Genomic DNA, 11,512 nt, shown 5'->3' with positions numbered 1-11,512 from the left:
GTTTCATAACCAAAACGAATTATAAAAACTCCACCAGCTTTATAGGAAGGATGGGTTAGAGAAGAATTTTCTATTTTTTACTGGCTGATGAGTGTATGTTCCAACTGCTAGATATAATCCTTAATTGTAGAATGTGCTGAACTGTTTAGAAGGATTTTTTTTAAAGTTTCTGAGAAAAGTGAATTTTTGAGGAGCATGCATGTGTATATGTATGTGAATGAGAGCATCAGAACAGTGTCCTACAGTTGGAAATAAGGCAGTTTTCATCTATTGGAAATGTTTCAAAAATTCTGTTCAAGATCCATGGTTAATTGCTTAGCCATCAGACCAGTTGATGGGTTGGTCTTGCAAATGTTTGTAATATACCTTGAAGAATGTATGTTTTGGGGTATTCATAGAATTGTAGAATGGTTTGAGTTGAAAATTACCTCAAAGAACATCTAGGTCCAACACCCCTCCATAATTGTTTAAAATATTATTATATTACTTTACCGAGGGTATACAGCTGAGGAGGGATATGTCCATTTGATGCCTACTGGCAAGCACTTCAAATTCCAAACCAAGAAAAATGTGTATCAAAAAAATTTTCTTGGCATTTGTTTGATTGCAGTTTAGGAATGGTTATATTTGGCTAGATAAAGGCTCCACTTCGCTTCTTGTCCTATCTCCAGCTATAGACACAAAGAGGTTTTCAAAAAGAATAAAATAAGACAAGTGTGATATTCTCCACTCTCCAGCAACTTTTGCTCAGGGTATTTTCTGAATTGGTTGCAGTTTCTGTGTATTTATCTAATATTAATGTGTTTATTTTTTTGATGTGTACTGGTTCTGTCTTCTCTTGATCCTATTGAACAGTTAATCACCATGACATGCTTTTGGTGATAGATTCTTTACATGTTGCGTAAAGAATCACCTGCATTCTTTGTTTTGAAGCTGGCTCCTGCTATCTGCTGCTTGCAGAAAAAGCCTTTTTTGGGTAAATAAGAGGTTCCTGAAGTATTTGGTCTGAATGAGGATACTCAGAATGGGTAGGAAACCAGTAACAAATAGAAAAAAATCAAACTCAAGGCAGAAATTTTTTAAGAACTTCACTCATCTGATCATGTTGTGTGATTAGAGATGTACCTTGTTTTTATACCAAGAAATATGAGGATCAAGTAGCATGAAAGACTTCTAAATGCATCTGAAGACTGAAATAGCTACACAAACGCAGGTAGTTGCAATGAGATTAAATGGGATGTACAAGTACTAAAGACTGTTTGCTACACTGATCTTGTTGCTGGTTAGGGTCTAATCCAGCTTTTGGTATTTTATATGTTTTGGTCTTTGGTTAAACTCTAATGAATGCTGTTGGTCTTGGTATTTCCTAGAAAAAAGTAAATGCAGTAATTTGTGAGTTTTATTAGTGTATTTGGTGCTGTCATACAAATGATCATTAGTTAACTTAATTAAAAAACCCCACTGTAAAATAAATTAAATAACCCTAGCATTATTCAAATGGGACAATGGGTCATGATACCAACCTTGGGGAAGTTATTACTTTCTGAAAGGAGGGGTTTAAGTCCACTACTGTATAATGTTTTCTTTTAATGACCCTTGTGCACTCAGTAAGAATGTGCTAATGAAACTTGTTGATGTTATAAAATTAAAGCTATAGAGGACTGGGATGTGTTTTTGCTCACTTCAGAGTTCTGCTGTATAGAAAGGAAATGTAATATGTTATTCCATACAAAATTAAAATTCAGATGAGGTTTGTAGCACCATTTCAGGAAAGGTTTAGTCCTTGCCTAGTGTATAATGGGGCTGCTTATAGTTTCTATTAAGGAAATAGGTGACACAATAACGAGTTAGAAAATTTCCTTATCAGACACAGTATTTGAATAAAATGTGATTTCTTATTTGTCTCCTTGTCATGGTGATTTTTCATTTGAGTTATTTGTGATCATGTCTAGTGCTTCTTGGTTTTCCCTCTGCCTCACTGTTGAGTGTTCAGTGACCAAAAGCATTAAAAGCAGATGATGTCTCTTGGTCACTAAACATTTACAGCCATGGGAAATGATGGTCAATTACCTACAACTTGGTACAGGTATGAAATTATCGACTCAGTTGATCTTACCTTACAGGCCTTCCTCAGAGAAGTGCTGAAATGGGTTCTGTAGTTACTTAGTTGCATTAGTGGTTGAGTTTGAAGCTTTTAACATGTTTTTTCCCTAATACCTCTGGGAGATGGATAACTAAGATGCTGATATAATAATGCAATATGTATACTGAGTGTAATTGTTTGAGAGTGAACATATACTGAGGGGAAATATGGAATGGATCATGAAAGATGAAGACCATTAGTCTTTTCTTTCAACTATTAAAATAAGCTTTAGGGTGTGTTCAGCTGTGATTTACGAAAATGTTTAGACTAACACCTTCTTTTGAAGATGTCTGATGTAGAGAAAAATGCTGAAAAGTATCATGATAAATGCACTTTCTTTTCACTTTTGGCAGCTTCCATCTTCGCCAATTAAAATTTCAAGTATTGTTGTGAGCTCTTTAGAGAGCAGAACAACAGATGGACAGTGTCATAAGTGGAAAAAGTTATTTTGCTTTATTTGAGTTTTCTCACACTTTAGCTAAAAGAATGGTTTCAGTTATCATTATGTAAGGTAAATATTTAGAACCTGATACTACATTTAAAACTTCTTAGAAGCATTATTTGCATATGCTATTTTGTTTAGAATATTAGAAACTAAAAGGCTTTTGTTTTTCACTAGAATGCATTTATAATATATGATGAATAATACATCACAAGTTCCAATTATTCTGCTTTTAATTCTGACTCTTTGAAAATTCTAATACATTGTTACAGCTTAAACATGACAAGCATGATAAACATGATAAGCATGTTAGGCCTGGAAAAACAGATTGAGAAATCAGTTATAATTTCTCCCCTGCTTTTGAAATTCAAAAATACTTTTGTGTTTGTTTGTTTTGCTTTGTTTTGTTGTGTGTGTGTGTGTTGGGGGGGAAGAGGGGCAGGATTTAAGTTGTAAATAACAATGTTGTTTCAGTGTGTGTCTGATCAAACCTTTGTCTCACTGACTGAGAGGTAATTCGGTGACACTGAGCACCAAAAAATGCACTCTGACACTGTGTGTATTAACCTCCTACATTCAGAAATCTGAAATTTATTTAAGACATATTTCCTGTTTTGCACTTCTAGCTGATGAGGTTTTTTTTTTTTGAATAACTAGAGTGATAGAAATACTCATGTAGATAATCAGTAGGATTATTATTTTGTGGAATAAAGAGTAAAAAGTCAAGGAAGGTGATGTGGAAAAAGCACATTGAACTTATCTGTCTGCTGCAGAATCAGTCTTCTGTATTAGATTAGAAGAGTTAGAGTTTGAATCAAGAGCTGTATTTGTTCTATCTATTTGCATCTACATTTTCCCCAAAAGATGAGGTACACACATTTACTGCTCTAATTTTTAACAAGGTTAACTTGTTTCTATGTAGTCTAGGATTAAAAAATATACTTTGTTTTTAACTAATTTTGTTTTCTTCTCATCTTTCGAATGAGGTCAGCAAGCCCCAGTGATAGGTCATCTGAGTTGGTTGCTTTCCCCCATGTCTCTTGTGGGGCTCAGGCAAAACCCACCTACATGTTTAAGAGGTGTAGAATTTTGCTTAATTCAAGGTTCAGCTGGATTTAAGGAATGTGCAGTGCATGTTTGTCTACCATTAGCACAATTTCAGTGTGTTAAAAATGTTACATTTTTTAAAACACTGTGTGTTAATGGTGCAGTATTTGGATTGTTAACAGATTTTTTTTTTAAATGAGAAGACATGACTATGGGATGCTGAAGTGAGGATTATTATTAGGAAGTGTGTCTACTAGGCTTTAAACTACAAGAGAACTTCATGTCTAAGGAATAAGCCTTGCCTTAATGTGAAACAGTTTCTAGCATTATCATGGTTTAATAAGGCAAAAAGCATCCATGAACCAGAGCAAGTTCAGGGTTATTACATGACATAACAAAAGAAAATGATGGAATCCTTTGTGGAATGTTTTTGGATTTTCTTCTCCCCTTAATATGACCTTAAGTAAATGATGCTGCCCTATTCCTTCATGCTGGCATTCATTGCTTCCTGATCAGCGCACAATTAGTGCTTTGTGTGTTGGCTGATGGTGCTGTAAGTTGCTAAAGCTGAAAAGAAAGTGTGCAATTTTGTCTCTGAAAATGCCTCTTCCAAGTTTTGTTTTTATACAACTATTTTTCTCTTCTTTTTTGTCTTTACCCAGGAGTGGCAAAACTCTATACAGAAAAATGCTGGCCTGGCCTTTATTGAGCTTGTCAATGAAGGAAGGTAAGTCACAACATTTGATAGCACCTCTGCTATCATGTCTTAGCCTTCAGGGAGTTCTGTGCCTTGAAACTTCTTAAAAATAAAGTTTCTTCTTCCTTTTTGTGTAATTTTCTTTGAGTTTTATGAGCATGGTTTCATGGTCTTTATTAGTTCAGTTCAGTTCTAATTCAGAATATGGGATTTTGCAGAATCTTAATGCTCTTAAGTTTCATTAAATACTTTGCTTATCTGTGTGTCATGGATTTTCTTTCTTCCAGTCCTTGTGTACTGGTTAATGTTAAAACTATAATTTGTATTCGGCTAATCTCTTGAGAAAGGGAATTTATATTTGAAAGACATTACTGCTAGGAACTGTAAGATAAGCCTCTGTCTCAAAAATTAGATTCCAGTTTGCTCATTTTTTTCTGACCTATCTCTTCAACTACAAAGGAGGAGAGTCCCTCTAAGGGAAAAAACCCCTTAATATTACCAATTAGTTTAATGTTCTATCCATAACTTTATATGTATATTATTGGAACTTATAGAAAATGACAGAGCAGGTGATGAGGCCATGCTCTTTGACTTGCAGTCAGTGTTCAGAACCATCAATATTTTCTTCATTACAAATTGATTGTTGAGGCAGACTAAGTGCAATATTTACTTTTTATCAGAAGGATTTTTTTAAAGATTAATTAACAAGTAAGCTAAGGTGTATTATAAGAAATACCATTTATTTAAATGTAACTTCTGTTAGTGAATAGCTTCAGCTAGTAGGAATTTAAATAGAAAATAAATTTTACGTGATTAGCACAGCTACTAAACTAAAACCAGAATAATTTATCATGTAAATTAATATGCTATATAAATATCTGTTTATCCTTGTAGGAATGGCGAAAATGGCTATTTGAGATTTTTTTTCTTTAAGATATACATGTTCTCAAGATACATAAAAATAATGGCCATTTTAATGGGTTTTAATGGTTGCATTTCAGTTTATGGTAGGGGAAACACCATTCTGAGGCAGCAAAAACATTTTGCTACTAGTCTTGATCCCAAGGGCCAAGGTAAAGTAACAAGGGTGTTCAGTTACAGTGTTAAGATCTAGCCTATAGTTGTTTCCTATTATGTGAGGCTGACCTGTCTTGACCTTACTTACAAAATGCCTGCTATAAATTTGGCCCTTGATTAATGTTTTATTAGCATAGATAACATAGAGATCCCACACACATGTAAACCACAATGTAAGGTTCATCTGTGTAAGTTGATTATCATGGACAAATCAGTTGCTGAGACTGAGCTGTGCCTGGCAGTCACCCAGTAGCTATTCAGCTTGTCTAGGTCAAGCTTTCTCTCAGTAAACTGTTTGGAATTGACTATTTTCTCTTCAAAACATGCAGTGCCCATCACAGACAGATGGAATCACTCCCCCACCTCCATAAACAACATCAATAACTTAGAGTCTAGCCTGAGCCAGAGTGGTTGTCTCAGGGACAAATGATCCCTTGAAGACTGGGAAGTGTGGTTTTGGTTAGCAGAAAATGTCTGTGTAATTGTTACTTCATTTCATTTCTGACGTGTATCAGAGTTGGGTTTTCTTATATAGTTTAGTTTGTTGGTTTTTTTTTAAAGTGGGAGCATAACATTCATTATGGTGAAGAGGAGAGGGGATTAATTTCTTAAAAATGGCTCCTTTTATCTGTCTCCATTTTCTTCCATTGCTATTCATAGGAGCCTTTATAGTTACTGCTGAATTATGGTGCTTTGTGGCTTTTCAGCATTCACTAAAATTAAACTCTTTTCCCTCAAATGATAGGAACTGTATTCCAGAACTACTATTTCCTTCTCTTTATGCAGTTTGCATATTATTTTGCTTGCACATATGCTAACACTTGAACTAAAACATCTCAGACCTTGTATTTTATTCTATTTGCTATTTTTTGGTGTATTTTTGCCGTAGCATTATAGTCTTGGAAACTCCAAAAGCTGAAGTTTAATTGATACTTAAGAAATTATCTGAATGATACTGATTTAGACTTTAGCTGCATAATTATATAATAAAAGCTGAATTTTAAGTTGTCTCTACAAGCGTGCTAGAAAATATGTTAAGATACTTGTAGAAAGGACAGAACTGGTTCAGCACATAGGGAAGGTTGTCTGTAGGGCACTGAGACATGAGAGAATAAATAAAAGCAAGGACTGGAAGAAGTGCCTAGAATTTGTGGAATCACAGAATTGCTTTTGCCTTGGTGGGGGGAATTTGGTCACCCTATAATCTTTGTAAACCAGAGTTTTATTCCCAGTGTTTATTACTAGATTTTTTTTACTAATGATGCAGTAGGATATTCCAGATTGAGGTGTGTTCTGCTGTTTTTTTTATTGAGCAAATAAGATGACTGGAAAATCTTTCTGGAAGAAGTCTAGAAGGGGAGATGTAAATCTTTTCTTCTACTTGCTTTCAAATGTATTTTTGGCTTTTATGTGAAGAGTATGAATGTACCTCTCTCTCTCATAGCAGTTGGAAGTTTTATGTTTAGGCTTGCCATGTTTTGGCTAGGATTCCCTGGACAGAAATATGTGCAGAAAGTTTGCCTCTGGGACCCATAACATCTGCAGTGTGTGTGCTGCATTCAGAATGTGTTGGTCTGAATTTCTCCATGTTCATAAGTATTCCATGGAAGAGTTGCTCCCTGCCTTTCCAGGTAGATCACGCCCTCTTTATGTTTAGAACAGTATTAATTAGTTGGTGCTCAGTGAAATTTTGAGTCTTGAACTGCAAGATCTTTAAACAGGAGCCTGGTATGTGGGAATATGGAACTGTAAACCTGTCTAAAAGTAAATACACAACTGAAGTTTTGAAGTCCAGGTTATATGCATAGTAAAAAGAAAAAAGCCAGCGTAGAAATCCAGGAAGTTACAGAATGTAAATGAAAAGGTAAAGGAGCAGGTATTTGGAGAATAACCTCTTTCTGTGCAGTAAAAGACACTTAAATTTCAATACATTGCTACATTTAACATTAATCTGGTTTTAATAAAAAGTAGTAAGTATTGTTCTCTGTTATTGTAGTGTCTGGGAACACTATTAATGCTTTTTGAAACCTTGTTAAAAAGGTGCCTATACCCATGGCTCCTGCATGTACTGAGCCATCTGTGCAGCAGAAGGATAGATTGTGAAATGTTTTCCTTAGCCTGCTGAACTTCTGTCAGTCTGGATTTCATTCTTTGTGCTTGCCTTTCACCTTTGGGTCCTTCTTTAGGGAGAGTCTATTTTGGAGCCTGAACCCGAGAACCTACTGGTGAGGGAATTTTTTCACCAGAACCGTCCTTTAGGTGGGATCTAGTTCACTGCCATGGCCAGCCCTCTCCTTCAGAGACTTCTGAGGTGCCCAGACTGGTTTTTATTTTGTACCCTGGAACTAATTATGTTTCCTCCTTATGCAGAAGATGGTGGAGCTATTATTTATGAACTAGAACAAGCGCAGCTTTGTTTTATTTCCTTGCATGTACAAATGCCCTTTTTGCTAGAGCCTGATTTCCTGTACTTGACTAGTTAGCGAGCAGCTCTTGTGTTCTCTGAAGGTTAAAACTCTCTGCTGTCGCTGTAATTCATTAGCACAATTTAGTGTGAAGCATCTCTTATGTTGGATCTTGTTTTCTGTATCAGCTAGGGCACTAACAAACATACTCGAGCTCGAGACCAGGCATGACAGTTATTATTCCCTTTGGGGTGATAATGGGTTTGGCATGGCAGGGGTTGAGAGATCAGTCTCCTAAGCATGCTGCAGCAATTATTCTTTCCAATTTTCAGTTGAAGAGACTCTTGAAGATGCTTAATTTTAATTTTCTCAAGCACAGTTTTCTTGGCCATTTGAAGAATTGTAGAACAATGTTCTATGCTTACATCTTTATACGCTTGCAAATGAATATTCACTAAAAAAATGTTACAAAATGTTTGGTTTAAAGACAATCTCATTAAACCTGCAGAATCTATGTATACTTCCTCTCCTTACCTTTGCTTTTTCAATCCTTATCCAAACAAGGCAACCCAAAACATAAGGATTCACGAGTGTATCCTTGTTTGTTTTTCTGTAGCTTTTTTTTTTATTGCCACGTTCTTTGTTGTCTAATGAGGAATGAAATCTAATCAAAATTATCCCGTCTATATCAGAGCATTTTCTAATGTGTCTTCCGGTGTAGTTGTAAACAGTTTTGTTTATTTTTCTTTTCCCAGAGGAAACTTGCAAGGGATCTTGTGCTCCCTTGGATTTAAAATTATTATTTTTGAGGTACTATAACCTTCTATGAAAAATATTTGTTGGAATTACACAATCAATTCAAAAGTTACTGAGAGAAGAAGGAAGGCAAACATAATGCAAATTTAACATCCTCAGGAAGTAAAAACTCCATCAGCAAACTGAAAAGAAGTCCCAAAGCTCTCCAGAAACAACCAAATGCAGCTGATATTAATCTTTCAGTGCATAAGATCTAACAGTATAAGATCTGGAATTCTATAATCATCTATATTTCTGTAGCTGAGGGCGGGGTGGGGAGGAATTTAAGAGTTGTACTAACAAAATTTAAACATATGTCACCTGCTGTTCCTTGTCTTAAATTGTATGTATTGCTTTTGACTAATCATGGATACAAATATTTTTAATATTGAAATACTTGGCAATCAAGCTGGCTGGCCAATTACTTGGATGCTTTCTGAATGGAAAATAGGGGACAGATGTAGGCTGCCCCATTCAATTGTCTCTCACTTGCAGTGCTGTGGTCACTCTCAAGGAATGAATGCTGGAGGGTTGTGTTGCCATAGGAGTAACTACTGTGATGGAAAAATATTTAGAAAAATACAGCTATTAATGAAAAAATGGATGATAACTGACAGATTGTGCATAATTGACCAAAAAAGGCTCAGGAGAAAAATTATAAATGCAGCCAGATCCAAAGTAGAATTGATTACTGCCAGTCTGCTCCCTTTGCTGCAGCCTCCTTGTCCTGAGGTTCTGATGACATAGAATCTGCACCTCAGTCTTTTGTAAAAAAAAAAAAAAAAAAAAGTTTTCCACATTCCCTTGCTTTTTGATTTTTAACAACCCTTTCTGTATAAGGTGCTTTTTGTAAAAGAGATTTTTGATAGTTTCTTTTCTGAGTCTTGATGTTATTGTTTTGGTTTGCTTACAAAAAAAAGCAGCTTTGTTAATATGTGAATAAGAATACATAAGATCATTAGGTTAGACATAAAACAGCATTATAAATGTGCTGAAAATTAGGAATTGTAGCCTGGATGTGTTTCAGAGGTGGGTAAGTTGACTTGAGTGGGGTCCTTAATGCCACCTAATTTTTTTTGTGTGCATGTGTACGCACTGAGGTATAGTGTGATGTACACAACCACTTATAAAAAAGTTTCTTTATTTCATTGAGTTTTGAAGGGTGTGTGTGTGACAAAGGTAGGTCTGGCTTGTGAGAATACCCAATTAATTTGCTGGGTGAATGCAAAAGGAAATTCATAAACCACTTTTTAGTTCCTGGGAGTTCTGAATTTTTTTTTAATGCAAGAAATTTTTGATAACATCTGTTTTTGAAGAAATAAATAATTGCAAGAGTAACAAGAAGGTATCTGTGCTGTATTGTGTGTGCATACATGTACTGTACTATTGTTATCTGATGGGACATTTTCAGAAATCATCTCTCACAGTACTTTGCAGTGGCTCTGGAATGTGAACACAACAGTTTTCTATGGACTCTAACATGTCCTAAGAGGCCATCCTAGATAGAAAATATTGGACTGGTGCATCCCTGCCTCAGCTTTGTTTTCAAAGTTCTTCATTTAATGAATTTAATTTTCACAGTGTTTCATTTAATTCTAATACATGTCCAAGTCAGCATTTTGGTGAGTCTGAACAGCTTTGAGGCTCTGGTTTTTGGTGGTTTTGTTTTTTGTTTTGTTTGGTTGTTTTTTTGTTTCCTATTTTAAGTAAATCATTTTGTTCAGACTTTGTTTTTTTTTTTTAAGTTGTTAAGTTTTTAAGTTTTTAAGACTTTGTGGACTAACTATATTTTTTGAGAATTCAGTAGGGTATCTGTAAAGTGTCTGTGTTCCACAAAGCAATTGTAAAGTGCCATTGCAACAGTAATTCCAGCACTTAGCAGTCAGATCCCATCAAAGTCCATGTAGTCAGAGAATCTTCTACATGCTGGGTTTATGAGGAAGGAGTGCAAGTAGGAGAGGTTGCTTTGCTTGGCTGTCTCAGAATTCTCTGTTGTGGAGCACTTAGAACTTATGGTCTCTCCCTACTGTACTTTGTGATATACTTGTGCCTAAACAGCTGTTGTCAGTGTTACCTAAGAAACGTTTTTAAACTTCGACTAAAACTGGTAATTGTTACACATCAGTAATACTAACCCAGAATTTGTAAATCTCACTTGTTTTTGCTTTGCATATAGTTTTCTGTTTATTTTTTTGCCTCTTGTACCTCTTAATTTTTGCTTGTTGTAAGGAGAAGCTTGACTTTTTTACCTCTCATCTAAGCATTCAGCAGCCAGAAATCAGAGGAAGACTTTTAATTCTGTGTGTCATAGTTTTCCAACATAACAATGAAAATCAGTCTATCTCATGTATTTGGCTGGAACTCCTTCTTCTCTCTGTGGTTTAGCACTTGATTCCTGACCCAGCAAAATATGCAAGAATATATTTAACTTCCAGCATGGAATCTATCCCCTTGCTTATTTTTACTAGGCTGCTCATCTTTTCAAAGTTAAGCATGTGTTCTAAAACATTTCGGAAAAAAAGTCTGAGACCTTGAGTCTGGTGTGTGTGCACTGCAAGCTGTAGAGTGGCCCCAATATCCAAAGTCTTTGCATTTATAGATAATGTCTAACTTCTACAATATGTGTCCACCCACATTCTTCTTGTATTAAGATCAGGAAAATAATAATTTAATAGCATGTCATATATAGAAACAAATGAGAAGAGAATCTGTCAGGAAGGTGGAGTGTAAATCAGGACATTAAGCAGCATTTTGATGTTGAATAGTACTGAAAAAAATTAGCAGATATGAGAATATGTAAGGCAAGCATGGTCCATGGATCTTCACACAGAGATTATGAAGCGTCAGCAAGAAGGAAATTATTAGATTTGAGATTCTTTAAGCTTGGCTGTGCATACTTTGAAAAA

At 35.3% G+C, this 11,512-nt stretch overlaps 1 protein-coding gene across 5 annotated transcripts in view; it reads left to right on the top strand.

The window, feature by feature from the left end:
- The window catches only part of LRBA (LPS responsive beige-like anchor protein), a 367,479-nt gene that overhangs the window by 112,676 nt on the left and 243,291 nt on the right, over positions 1–11,512 (top strand). For all 5 annotated transcript variants that reach the window (XM_086889595.1, XM_086889593.1, XM_086889594.1 and 2 more), the window contains one exon: positions 4,295–4,359. In XM_086889595.1, the coding sequence (XP_086745721.1) occupies positions 4,295–4,359 (65 nt within the window). The remainder of the gene's footprint in view (positions 1–4,294; positions 4,360–11,512) is intronic.

This window comes from Cyanistes caeruleus, chromosome 5 (assembly GCF_971803275.1).
Source record: "Cyanistes caeruleus chromosome 5, bCyaCae1.hap1.1, whole genome shotgun sequence".
In the NCBI taxonomy this organism is placed as follows: domain Eukaryota; kingdom Metazoa; phylum Chordata; class Aves; order Passeriformes; family Paridae; genus Cyanistes; species Cyanistes caeruleus.
This window is presented reverse-complemented; position numbering and strand designations above follow the sequence as displayed.